Raw genomic sequence first — 23,706 nt, 5'->3', positions numbered from 1 at the left:
GATGAACCTTAGGATTAAAGGGTGGGCTCAGCTCAGCACACACTGTGTCTCACCTAAAAAATCCACTGCGCAGGCTCGAAGGGTAAAGACTTTTCCCAAATCTTTGTTCACAAAGACTGGCCATACACATACATACATCAGAAATGAAGCAAGAACTTATGATTTAAGAGTCAGCCAGAACTGACAGAAGTACAAATCTGATTCCCAAGGATGTCAATAATCTTCCTGGTCAATTAATACACTGCATTTCTCATCATTTACTGCATTTGAGTTGGGCCCCTTTGTATTAACAGATGCAGGTCATAACAGGGGAGTGGTTTGTGTCTTTGGTCAAATTACTGTATTTCATTTAAGTATATTCTGTGGTTTTATTTGACCTAATTGTATATGCAAACTTTTCTAATGGAGTTGTGAAATGTTAGAAATTAATTAAAAAGTTGTGACTATCTTACTTAGTGCTTACAATGCAGGTAATTACTGCTTCTGTAATTAAAATTGGGAAAGAGATTGTCAACTTTGCACAGTTCACACAATATCATGAGGGAAATGATGCCATGAAATCCCCTTTTTCCTGTTACAATCTGTGGGACACCTCTGTGCCCTATACTGACTGCTCACAGAAACTACAGTGAGGACTTACAAAGAAAAGGAAGATCCTACAGATTTTTTCATGTTATTTTGCATAATCTCTAACACAAGAAAGCCATATGTTTATGTAAGAAGCCATAAACAAGAGAAACCAGACCAAGTCAGCCTACAGAAGGCTTTCAGAAAGGTCTTGGTAGACTCCTCTGAATCAGTTTTGATATCAGAGAACTAGTGAATGCTAACTTAACTCAAAAAAATCAAAATTATTAGGATCATAATATCAAGATTAGAAAAAAAATTACATTGATAAATCAATTTAATGAGTTTCCAAGAAGTTGTTCATACAAATAGTTCATTTCCAGATACCAGTCTCACACCTACTAGAGAGTCATATATCAAGAAAATCCAATACGCAGGAAATTTTGAAAGCTAAAACACCAGATTTTGTAAAACACTTTCAAAATCTCAGTGGGTGTGTTCACTAGCACTGAACGATTTCTCTTGTCATAATTTTACTGTGCTCTTCTTAAACCTTTTTTACATAGAAAATTTTTTTCATTTGTTTCATATTGCACGACTACAGTAACAACACAAGCTATAAAGAATTATGACAAGCTGATGAGAGATCAAGGAGAAGTTTAGATGGAGTACAAGTAAAATGAAAACAAAAGATAAACCACATGCACTTCATCCAGAAAAACAGGTGTTTTGGTCATTGCTTGATTAGCTTTGACAAGGTAAAGGAAAAATATTTGGTATAGACCTACAACAGATCCTGCATTGTCTAAAGCTAGATCACAATCATTTCTTGTTTAAATTGTATTAGATCTTAAGAAGGACATGGAGAGACTTCTGCGATACTTTTCAAAGACAAAAATGTTAATAAGGGGTGGAGTTCAAATGTTTGAAGTGAAAAGTGAATTCAAGTTAATGGGAACAAAGAGCAATGACAGGCACAGATTTCATCATACCAGTGAGAAGAAGCTACAGAGTACACACCAGAGTAATTCATGGTGGGTTTCCTTAACCTTTATATTCCCTCGAGACTGTATGTAGAGGCTGAGGCTGTGCTTACATGGATTTCCAAAGCCATACAGCCAATCATGTTCTTAGGAACAGCTGCAGATGCTGAAAGACATGAACTGTTCCTACAAACACAATACCTATTAGTATGTGATTGTGTCATTTGGTGAAGTGTCAGTCTCAAGTAGGGCTTTAAATCAGTCTCAGATTAAGGCAGCCAGAAGTTTTAATACTCCTCCATGTTATTCTAAATAGAGCTGAATTGCTTTTGGTCCAACTGTTGGAAATATCTGCATATTTTCTTAGATATTCATCATATTCAGCTACAAAAATCTACATTTTGGTGTGATTTAAGCCTTCTGATCAGCTTGCTTCAGTGTCACAGAACACTACATAAATCCTAAAAAGGGTAAATCAAAAAATTAGCATGTCTTTCAAGGGAAAAGATGAGACTCCTCCAACTAAAAGGATTCAAGGAAAAAATTGAAACATTTCTAACTGAGCAACATAAAGTCAGGTAGTAATATGTAGTTAGGTTATGTTATGTTCATCCCAGTTCCACATCATCTTGTAATCCAATACTTGTAAAATATCTGTTATAAAAAGCAGGATCTGTTTTTATTGAATGCCTTGCTGATACTTCTAGGCTGTGCCTCTTTTCCACTATACGTCTTTCATCCTGCAACACACACTGCGAGTCTTGCAATATGTCATACTTACTCTCTTGCCAAGACGATCAGGAGACTATCAGAAACTCTTAGATTGCAGACAAGAGGGGGAGGGGGGGAAGTAGAGAAAAGGCTTACCAGAATAAAAAGAATTTAGACATACTTGAAGAGACAGAATGAAGTAACTTAATAGTTTCACTTACTGATACCAAAGACAGAATGTGGATTTTCATTTTTCTATTGCTTTCTGCGTTTAAGAATAGCAGCATTCAGTAAACACACTTTCTTGGTAAGTCTTATGTTGACCCTGAATGCAATTTATTTGGTTGGACTATATTTTAACTATGTAGCTGATATCTATGATTTGGACAGTTATGAAATAGGATGAAAGATCTGAAGAATTAAAAAGAAGTAGGATGTTAGATATAATTACACACTGCAGAATAATAGAGCAAGTGTGTATTGTTAAAGTAGGGCTTCGGAAAGGACGACCAGGAGCCATAATATTAGCTGTTTTCCTTATAAATTGGATTTAACTGTGCAGGGCTTCCTGGACAAAATCATGTAGTCAGTGATTATCAACCATGAATCACATGGCATCTTCTGTTGGTACTATTCAGAATTCACTGGGGAGATGAGGAGAAAAGGAGGGAAGACCAGCTATTCCCAGTTTCTCTGTAAAAAAGCCAGAAAACAACACTATCAAACAAAGAAGTTCTCAGAAGATGAAACAAACCCATTTTCCTAAGATTTGCATAACTGCAAAGGACTGTCCTGCGTACTAAAGCTGGCAGTTATAGAAGAGATGTCCAGATCTGTGCTTCAGTTTAGCTAGGCATATTCTCATTATTATTAATCCTATAAAACAGTCTGGGAAATTTGTGAAATCTGAAGGAAATATTGCTTTTATGTCTGAAAAATGGCCACTGAGTGTTCCAGAGTCTTTATGTGACCGTCATCAGCAGTTGTTCCAATGATACATCATTTCTTCTAATAAAAAGGCTGAAGAAAACTGAATCTGGGTCGTGTTCACCTTCCATTCCCAATGTAATTTCCTCTTGGGACACTCATATACAACTTCAAATAATGGAACAGCAGACCAGGAGCAGCCTTAGGGATGTGCAACATTCGTGAGTTGAAAATACTCCATGTAAAATGGTTAAACTCTCCTGAAATTTAAACCTGCATCTTCATTTGTGCAGGAAAACACTAAACATATAGAATTAAATCCCTTAGAGTGTAAGCAGATTTTATCTTGACTGTATTTTTCTAGTGTTTCAGGTACCAGAGTGGCTGAAGTGTTCCTGGATGGAAGACTTTATTCTTACTAATATCAATATTTCAGTGGATGTGAGCTACAAATTAAAATACATGTGTGTGTGTGTGTGTTTTGATATGACATGGGGGTATGGCATCTGTCCACAGTGACATTATCTCCCAGTACCTTTAAGAAAAAGGTACACACTATCTTGATCCAAAGTAAAATAACATAAGAAAATCCTTTTGTGGTACAGGAAATGTTTTCTATTCTTCTTAAAATGTCAGTGTAATATCTTAATTTTGAATACATAAAGTAAATATAGTGTGATACAGAAGTGGTCACACACTGTTTTTCTGGAAAATATGATCTGAAGTAGATCTGGAGGTATCTGTTTGGCTCCCTTTCCTGACAAATTAACTCTTTTTTGATTTTAAATCTATTTCTGCAAATAGATGTTTCATTATATCTAGAAATGTAGCACCAAACATTCTTCAGTATCTGAATGTATATTCCCATAGACTTACCAGCAGTTTTTGAAGAACTTGATCTCATTTAGAAGGTGTAGGCTACATTTTCAATTATTTTTTTTTTTACGGGGGAAAAGATTGTACAGATAAAGCCACACTGTTCACAGGTTTACTAAAAAGCTGAGCACAGATTATTTTGCTGTTATCCCTAAGCAGATCTTCACATACAACTACATTTATTTATGAATGTCCAAAACCTGAATTAAGTAGAAATTAAGAAATAGACTTATTATTTGCTTGTAGTAGAATATCTCTGTGGTTCTTGAGCCTCTTCTTCTCCTTGAAAGATGTCTTTAGGATTAAAGATGTGAGAAAACTAAGAACAGAGAAGAAAACACAGGAAATATTTGCTCCTTAGGCAGAATAATCCTTCAGTTAGATGCTTCATAAACTTAAACAACATTATCAGTCAGTTAAAGAAAACCAAACCTTTTACTGAGTAGAATATATATTTCGTATATCCAATGTACATGAAAATGGGTTACAATTCTGCCAAACTATTTTAATAAATGCAATGAACCGATTAGAAAAATATCCGTGTTTTTAACAATTCCAGTGAAAACTTTCAAAACACTGCTAATGATTTTGAAGTTGGAGTTTTTTTACTTAATACTAGTATGCTGCAATAACACTGTGATGATATTCATCTGCCTAGTCCCTACTGATATGAACAGGCTTGCCTCTTTCCTAACCTGCTGGTATACCTTATTCCTCTTCACAGTGTTTGTTCAATGCCACCACACTAAACACAATCTGCCACAAATTGAAGCAGCTAATTGGCTGCTGCACATTGCTCTCTCTTTTCCTACTATCTTTCCTGCTGTTTGGCCATGCTTAGTTGTCTCCTAAATGGTACTGAGGAGCTCTAGGCGAACAGAAAGCTCTTTGTTCCCAGAATAAACAGCAAAAGTGGAGGGAGGGAGAGATATTAAGATGCTTCAAATCGTGTTGTCTGATTTTGTCCATATCATAGGTGAAAAGCTTACTTAATATTCTCTGCATTTTTTACAAGATCAAGTTTATAATCTCCCTCTTTTTCATTCTTTTTCTTTCCTTTCAATTGTCTTTTCAGACTCAAATCCAGGGTCCCTGAGTGCTCTCTTTTCTTTTAGTTTGATTGAAATTGAATATTCATAATGATTTGCAGTATACCTCATTGAATGTACTTTTCTTAATAGATATTTTATTTCACTTAGCGTCTCTGGAGATATTTATATTATTATAATCCTCCTAATATCTGAATACTTTTTGCATGAGGCTCCAGTACAATTTTTCATTTATTGCTACTTCTGCTGACCTTAATTCAGTGTAAAACCATCTCTTTGTGAGCATTTCAACTGGTTGCACCTCTCTTCACTGACCTCTCTTCACTGACCCTTTCTTGCCCCTTTTGTAATGGATATGTCTGCTTTTGGAGATTGCTTTTGCAATCTCACCTAATCAGAAAGATGCCTTTCTGAACGTGATTGAACCTGGTTTGGATTTGGGCAGTAATAACTAACTGCTGCTTGCTCACACAAGCCCTTTCATGTCTACCTTTGATTCCCACTCATTATTACTGGCTTAGAATTACCAGTCTAAATGTCACTCTCTTCTTAGACTTGCTATGCTCACACATTCAGGCAGCTTGGCTCACTAAGCTGGTAATTTTGCTATAGGTATACCTTTAAATTCACTCTTTTTTTGAGAAAAGAGAGGTCATACAAGAGCCATTTTTTCGATAACATGTTCCCTTCACAGTTTCATGGGGGAGGGAGGGAAGACAAAAAAGACTGAGCATCTGGAACCTCATTTTCAACATCTTCCAGGAAAAATGGCCGAAGTTTTCCCAAGCAAGTAAGGATAGTATTGTAATGGCACTTCACCAAATGGACATCCAACTTTGGGAATGAAAGTTTTCATGGTGTTGCATATTTCAGAGCATTCCCCATGCTGGAATATGGTCCTGGAAGGATCAGGATAACAGATGCAGATCCTCAGCACTGGAGGCCAGTTATTAGTTTCTATTCACAGAAAACTGAACAGAAATACACCCTATAAAAACTAATTTGAAGTCAATTTATAGGCAGAGAAAAGATAAATCTTCATTTGTACATCTCAGACTTTGGAGAGGAAGCAAAACTGCGTAATTCTGAGTACCATATATTTTATTTTTTTAACAGGTTACATGGGACAAATCATATCTGTGATAAACAAAGGCTGCATAATGGGTCATGATTGTTCCATTGCCATAGGGGATTATTTCCATGATTCCTCTTCACCTCGCTTCATGTCCTGCACTAGCATAAATTCTCACTTGTTATGAGTCTCTGTAAATTAAGAATGAGTCATGAAGACTGAAGTCCTCTTGATGTTTTAAGAAAGCATTTTGGGACCAGTTGCTGAAGCAATGCAGAAACAAACCAGTAATGAGATAACATTATTATTGCCAGTCACTCTGATGTCTGTATATCTGTTGAATATATTCATAAATGAGTTGGAATGGAAGGTGAATGGTGACAGAGTTCGCTTATGACACCACAGTAGTCAAAACTAAATCTGTCAGCAAAGAGCTGCAGTAGATAATGATAACCATGGTTCTGAGTTGCAGGGTAAGATAATGGCAGCTTAAATTCAGTACTGATATATGAAAATACGTTAGGAAGAAAATAATCTAAACTTTACCTTTAGAACAATAGACTCAAAATTAGCTTCATTTATGAAGGACAGAGAGTTTGAAAAGACTGTGGATAGCACAATGCTTAGTGGAAGACAAAAAGGTGTTGATACGTTAAAAGCTGAAAAAAACTGCAAAAAGAGCTACAGAGAAATGATGGATGTCATTGTGTGGATACAAGTATCTTCCATTCTGTGTACAGTTCTGCTTCCTTATCTCAAAAAAGTTACAGAGGAATTAGAATGGTTGCAAGAAAAACAGAATTGGCCAGGGGTGTGACATGGGTCATGTTGAAGGATTTAATAGACTTGAACTAATTTAAACTCATAAAAGAGACAACTGAAGAGACAGAAACTGGCTAAATAATAACATGTTATGAAATTTATTGATAAGAGGACTAAGCAATGATTATGCACTCTTTGTGGTAATGCTGCAGGTTTAAAAGAAAACAAATTATGATTTTTTTGTGCAATGCAGCATTGTCAGTTGGTACTTTGGATGCTAAACATACGAAAATATTCAGAAAAGGATTAGAGAAATTCACAAGAAAAAAAATCTATCAAGGTCCATTAGATGTGAGACTTCTGATTGCGCTCATCGGTTTGGGAAGTCTGAAATTCAGAAGTGAGTGGGGTATGCCACAGCAGACATTTTTCTCCATTTGGCTTGTTTTTCGACAGCATGCACTAGTGTCTGAAATGGGCCACTGTGAGGGATGGGAGTGTCTCTTATGTGGAATGGCTGGGTATGTGTGTTCATGGTTTCTCACTGCTTACAAGGTCTCCATTTTCATATAGAGTCTTCATAATAGCACAAGGGTTGCCCAGTAAAATGTATATTATATATATGTGTGTGTGTGTGTGTTTGTGTATGTGTATGCACATATGCAGTATGTGTATATATATCCTTTTGGAAATAGGAAAAGAAATTCAGACTTAAGGCAGTAAGAGACTTAGCTAAGATTCAGATTGTCCATTCTGTGTTTCAGGGCACATCCCCCATTCACCAGGAAGATCTCCCATGTGGAGGTAATTTTCCTGCATCCCACCTGGGGCACAATACATATTCCTACTGTGGATGCACTTTAGTGGCTAGCCTAGGTGACTTGTTGTTCAATAGAGTGGCTCCCTAGAGTGGTTTCTTGGGATCTCTGTGTTAGGCCTGTGTAACCCACCTTTCCCATGCATTGTGTAGGGAGATTTGATGATGAACTACAGGCTGAAAATTATGCTGTGCAATCACAACTCCCAGGTCAGTCTGCTTTTGAGGGGTCCACCCTTCAGGGAATGAAAGAGCTGCACAGTTAATCAGACTTCTTGTGAATCTAAGTTCTGGACTTGGGCAGAGAAATCTTGCATAAGAAATAGATGGAGAGAGATGAGTCCACAGAGAGGTGAGTGCAGGCTGTGGTTGTTCCCTGGCAACTCACAGGCTCTAATTCCTGGAAGCCTGGTGCTTTGAGAAGGGTAGGGCTGAACCTGCCTTCTCCCAGATGCATATTCTAGTCTGAGAATATTTACTGTCAAGTCCCAATAATTAGGCAGAGCCAGACTGGCTTTTGTAGTGGGTTTACTCTGGATGGATGCCAAGTGTCCACCAAAGGCATTCTATCACTGCCCTCCTCAGCTGGGCAGGGGAAAGAAAATATAACAGAAGGCTCATGGGTCGAGATAAGGACAGGGAGAGATCACTTGCCAGTTACCATCATAGGCAAAACAGACTCAGCTTGGGGAAAATTAATTTGATTTATTGCCAATAAAAAACAGAGTAGGATAGTGAGAAATAAACCCCAAATTTTAAGAACACCTTCCCCTCATCCCTCTCTTCTTCCTGGGCTCAGCTTCTTTCCCAAATACTCTGCCTTCTCCATGACAGAGGCAAAGGGGGATGGGGAATGCAGTCAGTTCATCACACATTGTCTCTGCTGCTCCTTCCTCCTCACATCTTCCCCTGTTCCAGTGCGGGTTTCCTCACAAGTACTGCAGTTCTTCATGGACTGCTCCAGGGTGGGTGCGTTCCATGGGGTCAAAAGTCCTGCCAGCAAACCTGCTCCAGCATGGGGTTCTCTCTCTCTGGGACCACAGGTCCTGCCAGGACCCGGACAAGTGGATCTCTGCTCCAGCCTGGACCTCCAAAGGCTGCAGGGGAACAGCTGCCTCACCATGACCTGCACTATGGGCTGCAGGGGCATCTCTGCTCCAGCACCTGGAGCACCTTCTTCCCATCCTTCTGTACTGACTGACCTCGGTGTCTGCAGGGCTGTTTCTCTCACATATTCTCACTCCTCTCTTCAGCTGTGACCTCCCCCCCCCCAACTTCTTAACTCTATTATAGCAGAGGTGCTGCCACAGTTGCTGTTGGGTTCGGCCTTGGCCAGTGATGGGTCCATCTTAGAGTTGGCTTGTGTTGGCTCTGTCGGACATGGGGAAATCTTCTGGCTGCTTCTCACAGAAGCCACTCCTGTAGTATCCCACTACCAAAACCTTGCCACACAAACCCAATACAGCTCTCCACATACTTTAACTCTTAAAGCATCAACTGTATGGCCCCCATGGAGCTGCAGTTTCAGTTAGAGGTCCCACATAAAGGAAATTGCTGCTGCTACACAAATAGGTTGTCACAATTTTTTCCTCAGTCACCTCTAAACCAGGATCCTCTTCTCAGCACCAGAGAAGAAGCATGAAAAACAAAGAGAACAAATGAGGTGGAACTGAATGGCCACATCTCAGTGAAGGCTGGCTGCCTTTCTGTCCAATCTTGCTTTACTGTGGCAATCTGCCACACCAGTTCACTGCCACAGAGCTGCAGACAAGCACATCACCATCACTGCACAGGCACCAGACATTTCGCAGTCATCACATTATTTGTCTTTAAATTCGCAGTCCATTAGTAAAATTATGGTTGTTGATGTGATCTACTGTCTGTTAAGAGGCCTCTTCACTCCAGCTCCTTTGTAAAATCTTCCTGCCCTGAGGTCCAGTGTCTCCGTGGGGATGTCAGTGGCTGAGAATATAGTTCCAGTAAGAGATGTTACTCTAGATGCAGAAGAATTGTCCTTCTCCCCAAACATTTCATTTAGACTTGACTCAAAAGATCACTTTACCTTGAAACTTTCACCAGAAGAAAAAAGGAAGGGAGCATTTCAATGCAACTCCTGTAATCTCTCCATCTGCTGATAGCTGAACAGAAGGCTGAGCCTACATCCTACAGGACACACACCAAAGGCAGGCTAGGAAATTAATCTCTGTCCTGAGAATGAGTTCTGGCCTACACTGCTGAGAAATATCCTAATTTGTGGGCAGGTGTCTGTAGTTTTAAAACTCAATTTTGGCTAAATAGAAAGAAAATTTTTTCTCTGTGGTCCCAAGAGGTCTCATAACCAGTATATTATTGGAAAATCTCATAAAGGCTTTCCTGTTCCTCCTACATGTGGATCTACAAACACATCTAAACTAGAAAAAACAGTTCACATTCTAAAATTGGGCTGAACAAGACAGATATTGCTTAGGATGCACCTGGTCTTGAACCGATAATAGCCCACTTCTAATAGATACGTATTTTACTAGTCCAAAAATTGCTTTAATATTAGTGTTAATCAGTTGATTTAGTTACATTTTCTTAAATTACTGCACAACATTTGGTTCTTCATTTATTTACTTCATGTCTTCACTCTTCTTTTGCTTTATCAAATCCCAGGGCAAACCTGAGATCTCAAGACATTGCAGACCAACATACTACAGCATCCAGTACAAAATTTGTCACTTGACTTCCACATACTAGTACTTCACATGTCACTCACGCTGTATGTGCACCTGAACCCATTAAGTTTGATTATAAGTTGCTGGTTGATAGAAAATTATATTCACAGGCATTTGCTGAGTGTAATTACTCAGCAGGAACCATCAACCTGAATCAATTACCCATACTCTAAGCTTATTTCCCCAAAGATTTTTGAAAAGGGTGGGAGTAAATGCCATGAGTGTCAGTGGTACAAGAAGACATCTGTGCTACACAGGGACATTTCCCCCAAAATTTTAGTTTTCACATTCAGCTATAATAAAGCATCACTTTTAATCTGAGAGTCATTTAAATTTAAATGGAGTTAAAATAGAGCTATTTGAATGATTACTTGCTAGTCTACTGAGATATCAAAACATGTACATCACAGGACAACAGACCTGAGATTATGACTGTTTCTATCAGAGCAGTCAGTACCAAGAGAACATGTCTGGAGTCAAAGACAGACTGAGTCAAATATTGGTTAGACACAAAACAACTCTTACCCCACAGGCTGTACACAAGATTTTTCAAAGGTATCTGAAATAAATGGGAATTAGATGACAAAGTATTTTTCAAGATATAGCCCAAGTCATGCAGAAAAACCATTGCTGGCAGAACCAGAGCCTGAATACGCTACAGGCACGTCTGCCTGGATGAACAGGCAATTGCACCCCTGTTTCATCAGTGATTTCATTACCCAGCTTTGGCAGTGTTTATCAGCATGTGCTGTGTTACAGACTAATGGAACCATTCAATTTCTGCACGCCTCAACAGTGTGGGTGCAAATTAGCTCTAAATCCAGAAGCAAATTGGTTCTGCTAAGCAGTGAAGTGAGTGGTGAGCTGGTACAGCTGCTAGACAAGGCAGAGCCTTGAATCTATTTCAGAAAGGAAAGGTATCTCTGTTTTTCTAGAGATCTAGAGATGCAACAAGCCTACAACCCTTTAACCTAATCTATTTAAAACTAATTTATTTAGTTTAAGCTCCTTTAGTGGTCAATGAGGAGAGACTTGTATCTCCCAAGGTTGATCTGTGACACATATATTAGATAACTTAGACCAGAATTAATCTATGTTATTGACTCTATTTACCCTGTAGAGAGAGCCTGAACTAATCTTTCAGTTGTCTACAGTTAGCTGGCATAAAATCCATCCCACAGTTGTGGGCTCAGTTAATTTCTAAATGCCAGTTCAACAGGCACAGGTGCTCTATGTTCTGCCCGCTCTCTCTGTGTCAGGTAATCCAGGGCATCTCATGTGGCACCAACCATCACTTGTGAGGCAGCTGCATTTGACTGTATATACCTAGCCATGGGGGCAGGAGGCCAAGAACAAGCAAGATATAGGTGTAAATATTATCAAGGAAGTGCTAAAGACTCAAGACATCCACTCTTGGTTGTGGTAAGATGGAGTTACTACTTGGACCCAGGTGTCCAAAAATACATACCTACTGTAACACAGCAATGGGGCAGCACTGTGTTTCATTTAAAGATGCTTTGCACATGTTGGTTCTGTACACAAACTCCAGAGTAAGGGGAAATTATCTGAGTTTACAGCCTTTAATTTTCACTTTGAAGTTGTGTGACTCAGCTCTGATGTTGCTGAGTGATGAGTGTTATCTCTGCTTCAGCCACTCCTTAAATCTGACCTGGTTTGCCTCAAGTTTCCTTTGGCACAAAGCAAGATTGTGCCTTCCTTGTTTACTCAGAAATGCTTAGAAAATTCATACACTTTTCCGTGATTTCTGTTTCCCTGAAAAGTATTCTGAGATCACTCTGTGCAGAGGCTAAAGAAAAGAAAAGCTCACTATTAACTCTGTCATGCTTATTACTCCTCTGCTAGGTGTAAAGAGGAATTTTTAATAATAAAAAAAAAGAACATTAGCTATATACTGCTGTCTTTTGAGATAGTTTTAATTAGCTATATAATTACTTAGTTTAATTAATTAAATCTCTGCAGTTAGGATTCTTTTGAATCCTTCCTCATTCTTAAGGTGTTTAATTCTTTCCTTCATTTCTAATTTTTCTTTTTTTCTTATGCTGTATTTCTTTTCTGTTTTTTAAAGGCAGAATACAGGCAGTTTTCCATATGACTCCTTTGTTAGCCTGGTCCCTGGTATAATTTTTCCCAGGCCAAAAATCACTCTCTGAAGCAATTCCCTTCATGTTTCAGAGGTTAGGATAGACCAAAGGCTGTCTAATAGGCAGCTGGAATACAACAACTTTGGTTTGAAGATTAGAGAGTTTAGGCATAAGGATGAGAGGCAGTCTGTGCCACTCAGCTTCCAGGCATCCATCCCTGCCTTTGGAAGCGAAGGTAACCAATGCCTAAAATACAGAAAATACATTCCCATGCAGCACCCTATTTGCTGCCTGTCATGAGAGCCCTCCTGGGTACCACTGGGGCATGGGAAGTGGATTAATAATTTGTCAGACATTGAGGTTACAAGATAATCTTACACAGGATCATCAATTAGTTCTACTATGTGCTATGAAATCAGAGCAGTTCTTTTCAAATTGGGGAATTTCATAGAATTTGGGCAGAGACTTGACTCTCTTCCTTAAGACTTGCACTGAGCAAATGTTAGCTGTTTATTCTTTATGGATGGAAGTGTAAAATAAGCAAATTGTCTGAATTTCTGTTCAACTCATAGGTTTATTTTTGCCAACTTTTTTAAAAGGAAAGAAAATACAAGAATTTTCCTTCCTTTCTGACATATTTTCTGGTTATTTTATTTTAAAAATGAAAATACTCTTCCCAAGTATACTTATTCAGTTAAAAAGTAACTTGATCAGGATCCTTTGCTCACTTCTTCCTTCTTTATTTTACCTTTTCACTAAAAAATATAGTTGAATGAAAACCTGGCAGATGAGAACTAGTAACCAGAATAATGGAGATTTAAGAGAAAGAGTGGCAGTCACAATTGTAAAATACTGCCAGCTTCTTCAATTTTTACAAAAATAGAACACAGCAAGGACCAATTTATAAGAGAAACCTTAAAAAATGCAAGCAGAAAATTATTAAGTGACCATGTATCAAAGTCCATTCTTATTCCCAACAGGAAAAACCAGATGACAAGCCAAGCTGCTTATTGTCCCAGAAATCATGCTCTGTTGTTAGGATTTGTACAATCCCTGCCTGCAATTGATGTTAAAATGATGGAGGACAAATAATGGGTGAAGTTTTCAAAGTGGAGTATGAGATGCACATGCATATAGCCCATTATTTTTGAAAGGACATGTGCACACTCCAGGACCTACATTATACTGCCAAGACTTGCCCTATTTTTGTAGTATGTGCACTTTACTGATGTGCATGAGCTGTTACAAAGCTTAGAAAAGGGATTTTATAAATGATAAGGTTTTGCATGACCTTGGGGAAGTGACTCTTCTCCTGCCTGAAGCATGACAGCTTGTGGATGCTGTGAACATTTTTGCTCTGTGTCAAGACAAGGGAAGAGAGTCCTTTTTGGGGCTGCTGGGTAAGCTGATGCAGAAGATGAGCTGATATGACCAACATTGTTAGTTTTCACCTGCCTACCACCTACCTACCACCGAACACTTATTATTTAGGACAGAGATGTAAACCAAAACATACCCCTCTTCATGGTTGGTTATAGAAACACACAAAGTTCAAGCTACCCAGCAACTTCTGGTTATACTTTTTATCACACTCAGTGTGAGTCTTTTGAGTCTTCACAGTCTAAATATTTCTGTTCTTTCTAGAACAAGTTTCTCTGCACAAAACCACTTAAAAATGGGAGGAACACAGAAACATAGTCTGTACTTGTTCCACAATAAGTAAATCTTATTGGCACAGTTAGACTTCAAAGTCCCATTAAGTCTTCCTTTTTACACTTTTTGTCTGGAAATAAAAGGGATGGGTGGGGATATACTTTGTGGAGCTCCAGAGTGCCATAAATTTTCCAAACTCTTTGGGTTGAGCATTTCATCTTTATTTTGTGTGGAACCAAACAGTGAAGCAAGTTCTGATGAATGATATAACCAGATGCTAACTATCTCCATTTCTTTGGGAAGGAAATTCTGGACCATTTGGTTAAATGGTTCTTAGTTATCATCAAGACAAATTAGTTGTGTTCAGGGACAGGCAGTGGTAGGGCGGAAAGGGTTCAAACATCACCACTTTGAGGAAGAAATCTTGTTGACCATGTGTGATTCATCCATCCAGGTATTTTTTGCTCGTTTGGGTACAAATTTTGATGCATCATTACCACACTGAATAAAAACTATAATTAGAAACAAATAGTGGGCAACAGCCATGGGTACCAAACTGACACGTTGCCTGCCCTCAGGGTCAAGATATCTCACTCCAGCCTTGACTATCTACAACTTGTTGCCATCTTGGCTAGATGTGTTGGGTGTCCCCAGCTCTGCAAGGATTCCTGTGAGACACTGCTACAGTCAGGGTCCTCTGACTTTATGGAGTCCGCTGCTACAGCATTATACCACTCTGCAACATCAAAATATCCAGCAATTTCAGTTATATGGCATAACTTTCACGTTTCTTTTTTCTATTTTCAGGATATAGCAAAAGAATGCCTATATCTGTCGCTTTCTGGCTTCTACTAAATACTCACAAAATCTCATTGCTAGATCTTTTCTATTGGGAATGAAAAGGTTTTAGTGCTGCATTTTGAAAGAGCCTGTATTTACTAACTGATACTCTAAAAATACTGAATTTGGACATTAGGACATTTACTGTTTTTCTGAAATCCCCCTCGGAACTTCTATGTCTGTGCTCCAGTAGACAAAACACAGTGACATGATCAGAGAGATGCAGATGAAATAATTCCTTCCTGAGCACAGTCATTCCCCATGACAGATCAGTCATTTTTTCTCCTCTGATTCAGGCATGTTCAGAATAAGCCTTCTAGCAAGGCCATCTGCACAAGCCATCAGCATTTTTTCTGGGTAGCTGCTAAATCATAGAATTGAGGGGGGTTTCTAACTATTTAGCAAACTGTCCCTCAGGATTCATGAATTTCAAAAAGCAGCATAGACATGCCTCATCTCTTCCGACCTCAGACCCCCTCCCTTGTGAAGAATAACTGGGATAAATATTCCACAGATTTATCTGTTCCTGAGGGCTTCTTTCAAGGAATGTAAAAGTTTCAATGAGTAGGGGTTTTTTTCTACAATAAAACTACAACTTTTAGAGTTCATCTTATTATGTCCTCCTTTTCTCCAAACCAAAAGAAAAAGCATCTGTTTTTTTTCCAGGAAAGTGTATGAAATATCAAGAGACCAAGGTAAAATTCTAAATCTAGAAATGGCAAAGCAAATCCACTGCCCACTCAGACCATTCTCTTTCCTCCACACCCAGGGCACTTGATTTAGAACACTGGCAAACTCACTTGTACATTTTCCGTAATAAAAAGATTTTCCTGTATGATGTGGTAAGTGTGAGAGTCTCAGAGGAGGGGCAGGTCTGCCTGGCTTGAGGTCTCTTTTGTCAGTAGAAACTCTGTCCTCTCTGTGGCTGCTGAGAGCATTTTGAAACAACTTGCATTTCTGAGGCTTCAGTTTCCCACTGACAGTCTGGCAAGACCTACTGACGACTACATCAGCTGCACAAAGGTGTTATCATGTACTGAGCAAACAGACAAGAGTAACAGGCAGTGTGACAGCCTCCATACAGCTCTCAAACACAGCAACTACGTTTTATAAAGCCTGATGTCACTGTTCTGTACTGCTACGGGGGTTTTAGACCAAGAATTTTTCCCTCTCCACTGAATTCCCTTCTACTGACCAATATCCGATTCAAGATCCAGCATCAGAAATCAATGCTGCAGGAACCCTATTATAATATCTAATTATTAAGATAATATGAATCTTAAAAACCATTCCATGGCTCACACAGGCTTTTTCTCTTTGCCAGAAATACTGACAAAGCCCAAGACGTGACTGGAGGTTCGGTTACTGTTCTTGATGCATTCTTGTAGTGGCTGGTACAACCTCTTTCTTCCTCACTGCTGGAGAGGAGTCTGTTCAATGCTCAGTGTCACACACTATTAATATTACATGGATCAATGATGAAGGGAAGGAAAACTCAGCTTCTCTCTTTATTGGTTCAGCAGGACCACTTTTAGTTCCCAGCATAAGTGGGGAGACTACTCTGAGGCTACTTATGTATTTGTAGAATAATATGAATGGAATTAATGTAATAGACAGTGTTCAAACTCATTTTCATCCTCTTTTCCCTGCGGGTTTTTTTGTTCCATATGACTAATGACTAGAACTAGTTGTTCACTTTTTTCATCCACAGCTGCCATTTTATTATTTATTCTCAACCAATAAAATTCAGCACAGGAAGAGGTATCTTGTTCAGATCCACAACAAAGTCCCCATCAAATCATTTATTCTCCCTGGGCCTTTTTCGAGTTATCACAGCCTGTAGCTGCATTAGCTTAAAGGCAAGATAAGTCATTCACTGGGAAGTAGCTTCCTACAAATGATTTATTGCACCAGTGCCATTTTTTAACAGAATGGCCCAGACTGTATTTATTTTGCCATGATTACAGGAAACATGTCAAGGTACTCACATTTTTTAAAAGCTGAGATCATATGATGGAAAACTGCTCTGGATCTGACACCAAGGAATCAAGAATGCATCAAAAGAGAGAAATTTCAGTTCTGTAACAGTCCAATATTTTAATTGAAGAAACTGCTTGTGCACACACAGCTGCTGTGCTAAGGTTTTTCTGGGTCTTGATCCAAGCCTATCTGCAGTTTGGAGCAAGAGAGATACAGAACAATTGCCTTTTTTTTTTTTTCTGAAACTGCAGTTGTTTGGGAGAAAGACTTAGCAAACCTGAAATTTTGACAGTTATGTTGAATCTGCAACTTTTCATCCTTTGTCACTGAACTTATCCTACTAAGCAGCCTAAAGACAAACTTGAGTATTCTTCTTCATCTAGTGAACAAAGCTGAGCTGTATGCAATTCCCTGGTGGTTCCAAGCTTGCTAGTGAGTTTCATTAGATGTTTGTGATGGCCTGACATAGTTGTAGCAGTCTTTGGTTCAGTATTTGATTTTCTGTGCTAGCTCTTAGCCAGTCTGCTCTCTTCTGAATTTTTATATGTTCTATGATGTATATATGCATAATTACACAGGCAGCATAATTATATTTTGCTTGATTATATGTGTCCCCTTCTTTTCTTAATCATCACAGACACCCAACAGTAATTCCATTTCATTCAGATCTGGGAGACGCAGAGCAGCACTCAGCTCTCAGCTTCCATCATTCTTGGCAGCAGCTGCCTCAACATTTGATGTGCAACTACAAGCAAAGCCCCACGCTGCTTGGTGTGTTCCTGCTCATTGCACCCTTGGCCTAATCGAGAGCTGCAAGTACAAGCCTATAAAGTGATCTCTCACCAGTTTATCTAGAAAAACCTCCTGCGGGCATGGGTTTGATAATACAAGGTTTCATCAGTCCAGACATGGCTTCAGTGTTCTTTTTATTTCTCTTTCTTAGCCACAACATATCCAGCTGAGATTTATGACTAGAGCTTCAAATGTGAGATTTCTGGACAAGTATAATTCCCCCTCAGCTTCCCCCACCTATATTTTTCTCTACTTAACAAGAGGGAAGTTGAGGTACAGAAAAGCACTGTAATTTGTCCAAAGGATGACAGAGGTGGAAACAGAATCAGCATCTCCTCATTCTTAGTCCAGTTCCCCAGTCCCATGGGCACACTGGTGAGTAGGTGTTCATATGCCCATAATAACTAACCTCCTAGAGTGAAACCTTTAAAGTAATTTTAAACAGTGAATAAAGTGATTGATAAATTATTAAATAGTTAATTAACAGTTATTTTCTTCCTATGTCAGCAGGATAATAGCCTATTGCTTACTTTAATAGTTTGTAAATACAGGTAGTGAATCTAGATACAGAAACAGAAAATATCTGAAAAGGGAATGCAGTGAAGCACTGCTAAAACAATATATTTCTTTGGCACTTCCAAATCCCCATAATCTAATTATGCCTCAATAGTAGACCTGGGGAGTAGGACCAGGATAAAAGAAAATAATGGAAATAAATCGACAATATTAACAACCTCTGTAGAGAGCGAAAAATTTGAGGTTGGTCAGTGGTATCTTTTGAAGTCAGCATGGGCTTTGTTTCACAGAATCACAGAATAACAGAATCTGCTGAGTTGGGAGGGACTCACAAGGACCATCGAGTCCAACCCCTAGACCTTCACAGGACGATCCCGAGGAGTCACACCATGTGCCTGCAAACATCATCCAAACACTTCTTTGAACTCTGTCAGGCTCCTTACATGCATGCTGCCTTTGTGCCAGTTTGAGTGGTTCTCAGAAAAAATAAATTGGTGTTTTCTTGCTTCATGTTGTTATTGAGAGAATTCCTATTTCCCTTTTAAATTAAGCAGTACAGTAAATGCCTTCTTTTTCATCCCTTTTCTTTTTACTTTATGAAAAAAGTAAATACACAATTTCAGGGAGAAAGCACTTGCATGTCTTATACCAATGTAATGATTCCTCAGGTCTCCATAGAGCAAAATTTTTTCTCACTTCACTATTTAGCAGTTTGCAAAGTTTGCAACCCACAGTTTGCAATATGAGTTTCGAAGCACTGCAGTCAATGCCTACAAGTACTTGTCTTGTACCAGTAGCTCAGATCCTAAAGTGCTTCAAGTCTCAAGTCTAACTCAATTACTCTCCTGGTAGTCCCCTGGATCTTTTTTGAAGCCCTTGTTGAAAATAAAGAAACAAACGAAAAACAAACCAACCAACAAACAAAAAAACCCCTGAATCAACAAAAAACCAAAGTCATCACATTTACTGTCTTCCATAGTGCCAAGACAATTTCAAAAGTATGTTACATTCTCCATTCAGCTGTGCAGAAATTATATGTATTTCAATTTTCTTAAAGTCCCTGGGTGAAAATCCACTGTCTTGATGCTTTGTCAACATTAATTTAAACAACTTGTTCTAAAGCTGTTTGACTGATGGTTTAACTGGAGAAAATGGGCAAATTTCTCATAAGGAAAGGAACCCTCCTAAGTTCATTTGCATGAACATTGATGAAAATCATTCATTGGCTTTTCAGCTAGAGAGTCATATTTTTTGTGCTATCCTCTAATAACTCAGTCATACATTAACCTCTAGACTCAATGGTAGCCATCGTCTTTCTGGCGCACTTGAAAAAAAGTCACCATTAGGATAAATGCTTCTAGAAATTTGTTCCCCTAATCTGTTATTTTTTCAGTCTGTCTTACAGATTTTCATTTCCTGTGTCTGTGCTTTTCAGCTTAAGTTTTTGGACAGTGTTTTCATTATTTTTAAATAGCCTCCTTTATTCCTCTGTTTTACTATTACAGAATTTTCATGTCCCTTCACATTGCCTTCTGAGTCTTCATTATAGTGTCTCTATAGTCTTCATGCAAAGTATTTTAGCCTTTGAAACTGACCCTTGAAATTTAATTTTTGCATGCTTTTCCATTAATGAGCATTTTTAATGTATTCAATGTTACTTGCAAAGTTGCGGTGTTTTCAGAGTATGTCACATATACCATTTATAATCACTGTAACAAAGAGGTTCCTCCATAGTGTCTCTGGTGCTAAGTCTTGGTGCCTTTTTCAGGAATACATCAGCAGGTGTTTCCCATTTTGAGAAAAGAAAGAGTCAGAAAAAAATTTCTTCAAAACAGCAGCTGTTCATGTTTTCAAAAAAATTGGTCCCTACCTCATAGATTCCTCATGAATCTTTACATCCTTCTTGAAAGTACTTACACTGTGTCTGTGTTTGGAGGAAAACACTGAATATCACATGAATCACGGTGAAATCATAGAGGTTACCAACACTGTAGAACAGAAATGCTGAGAAGCTCTATGATAACACGATTGGTGGGACTGCAGGTGCTGCTAAAGCTGTTGCTGTTCTCTAAAAAATTATGCCAAGAGAAGAAAACTTTGCAGTCGCTAAACAACGTAAGATTTTGTTGCTGTTGTTACTTGAAACCACTTACAAAGCTTTGATAACACATGAAGTAATAACAAGAGGAATACTGAATATACTTTCATCTCATGAATTTTTCTCTTTTACTGATGAAGGTTACTGATAACATTGTAGGACAGCAGAGGGGAGCAGCTACTTACTGCAGTTGTGTGCCCAGTCAATAGCCTTCATCATTCTTGAGCTACCAGGAGGTTTTGCCAAGTTACAATCTGAGCAGAGGTGCTAAAGCCAGAGAAAGAACTCTGCTCTGCTGGCTGGTTTTGATAGCTTTAATGGGAGCGAGATTTGACCAAGACCTAACTGCACATATTTAGGAGGAAGCAATCATCAGCATTTAGAAGAAATGGTAACTGTAAAGTTCAAAAAGTTAATAGAGATCAAATGGTGCAGGAATCTGTTTTATACCAAGGTGTATGTGGCTATCCACAGGGTAGGGAACAGCTGTCATTCCATACAGTTACCTGCACATAACAGCTATATCAATGTTTTAAACCTTTGGCAGATTAAGAAGACAGCAGGACCAAGGTGGACAGACTTCCAGCATTGACAGCAGAGCATCCCTTCAGAGCCACGAGAAACTCCAAGATGGACGAAACAACAATTTGCTGGGACACGGCTGCACAAGAGGCTGCAGCAGCTAGTGAGCTACAACCCTATGGAGCACATGCTTCCACACGGGCAGGGGGAGGGAAGGTCCTCTCTGTGCACACCTTCTCCTTCACCACATGGATCCTGGGATGTCTGACCCCTTCAAAAGCAGGATCCCCAGCCAAGGACAAACCCGCACAGCACAGTGGTTGAGATTTTCCACATACAACTCTGCTCTTCTTTTGACTCTGCCACTGGAAAAATGACCATCAGCAGCAAAATACAATTTTTTAAGTAAGTGTGACTTTCGTTGTTGAAATCCTGGAAGAAAACTTGAAACAATTCATTGGGCAGCCTCTCAAAGATTACCGCATTCCTGGCTACTTGCAAGAGACAACCTTATATTGGGGCCAAATATATCTTGAAGGCTTAACCTTACCCTCTCTCTCTCAGTTAATTAAAATTGTCCAGCTTGGAATTTTGTGAAACTGCTGGACACAGCTGTTTCTGAGCACCTGCTGTTGAGTTTATAACATATGTACATGATGTAAATACATGAATGTATTGTCAAATAGGCCAAACACTGGCTAATTTCATTCAAATTCCTGAAATTCATTGAAAATGTTGTAGCCTGAGTGTATTCACACTGTTCTTCAACATCATATGTTCTGCTTTGTAGTGAAAGATGTGACCCTGGCCAAGTCAAAGTTTTGATAGTGACTTTAGTGGATGCAGGATGAGACACATTAGTTATGTATGGTAATATGGCAAAGAAAGACCTTTCTATTTGTAACAACAGGCTTGCTGAGCCAGAGTTGAAAAGCAGCTTAGTAAGGAAAGCTAAAAACATTAGGAATTTGCTCAGATCCATAATTAGGTGTTATAAAATGTGAAAAAGTTACATTTGTCTCTGTTTTCAGATCTATTCTGGATGACAACTATCTTGAATAGAAAGAAACATACTTCAGTCAAAATATTGCTGACATGAAGTCCTTTCTTTTTTTTAAACAGCACCCACAACTCCAAACATTTGTGGTATTTTACAAATTGTGCATCCACATTTTGATAATAAGTGCATGCTAATTCTGTCCTATTGTCCTTTTATTTTGAAGGGTTACCATCTGTAGGCAAATTTCATTTCAACCTTTTAAAAAAATTAGTTATGCTTTTGGGAGTGAAAAGCATTTTATTTGTAATAATCTATTTTTACCATATTGTTTCCATTCTGTCTTTTACAAAACAAAGTTCTTTGTAATTGAATCTATTTTAAAATTTTGTTTCGTGTTATATGTAATTCTGGTCACAATTTTTTCACAAATACAGATTTTTATCGCTCCATTAAATGATATGGTGTTCCTATTAACCACAAGCAGTTTACAAAGGTACTAAGGTAAAGATTTTACATCTGTCATAAGCATGGTGTTGGTCTTCTTGCTTAATTTGGGCATAGACTGAAATAATCATAAAATCAAGCAAAGGAGCAGAATTTCTCTGGTCATAAGAGGACAGACTTCATTGCCTAGAATAAACTGTTTCATGTCCATCCTTTCTTATAATGACTTTTTTTTTTAATTTTATTGGCATTGGTTTCCTTTGGGAAGGACCAAAGTGGATAATATTTCACATAATTTCTGAAAACACCTATTGTCCTGTTCCAATCAAAACGCATTATGATCTTGGACCTTGAACTGGATCTTGATCCTGGAAAGAAAATGTTTATTTACTTGACTAATCCTATAGAAATTAATGTGACTACTCATAGGTAAATGTTTGCAGGACCCAGGTTATATAGACTAGAGCCATGGAATGTTTTAAGCAGGACCACTAATTTACTGAAATTTTCCATGTAAAGTTTGCCAATTGGAAAAACAAGAAGAAAAAAAGGCAATTGCACATTTGCTTTACTTTCTATGATTACAGTTATTTTGAGCAAGAAGAGTTGTTGTGGGTGATTTTGTACAACATCAACCACATAGGATGTCACCATGCTAGCACCTTAATTTAGGCAGGGAAGGCATTTTTGAAGTTAATGTCTCAACTTTAAAGCCCTACTGCATTTTAGTACATATTGGAGCATCTGAATCAGATGCTTTTTGGATGATACAAAACTAGAAGATGTGTTCCAAGAGAGCACTAGGGCCATCTGCCCAGCCTTGGGCTTACAGACCACAGAAATAGGTGAGAAAAGATCTGAAATGAAACTTCCCCAAATGTGGCTCATGTGAATGTGAGGTCGGCATTGCCGGCCACTCTGCTCTGCAGAGCCACTTCTGTCCTGCTGCACTGCCAGCTAATGAACACATAGCCCCCAGGAAGCCTGGGTTTATAGAATGAAAAGTTTATAGAATGAAAGATCCACAGCCTTTAGAGTGTAAGAAGTTCATTGGTGACTGCATTAAAAATTGGAGAAGTTTCCTGCAGATAGAATTTAATTAGCAGCAGGATTCTACCAAATATTTGCAATCTGATCTGGCTGTTGCTGGGTGTCTTTGCCAATGTTTTACTAAGCTGTTTTTGAGAGCAGTCTGGTTATTCAATAGATTGCATCTACTTAAATATATTTGCACAGAGTATTGTGCATGAATGCAAGCTCACTCAGACACTTTAATTT

General features: G+C 38.5%; 1 protein-coding gene across 1 annotated transcript in view; it reads left to right on the top strand.

Moving 5' to 3' along the window:
• Positions 1-22,638, top strand: part of STK32B (serine/threonine kinase 32B) — a 175,297-nt gene extending 152,659 nt beyond the window's left edge. The window contains exon 12 of the mRNA XM_027642940.1: positions 21,010-22,638. Coding sequence (XP_027498741.1) covers positions 21,010-21,148 — 139 coding nt within the window. The 3' untranslated portion in view covers positions 21,149-22,638. The remainder of the gene's footprint in view (positions 1-21,009) is intronic.
• Positions 22,639-23,706: the final 1,068 nt, after the last annotated feature.

This window comes from Corapipo altera, unplaced genomic scaffold (genome assembly GCF_003945725.1).
Source record: "Corapipo altera isolate COAL_440 unplaced genomic scaffold, ASM394572v1 22, whole genome shotgun sequence".
Taxonomy (NCBI): domain Eukaryota; kingdom Metazoa; phylum Chordata; class Aves; order Passeriformes; family Pipridae; genus Corapipo; species Corapipo altera.
This window is presented reverse-complemented; position numbering and strand designations above follow the sequence as displayed.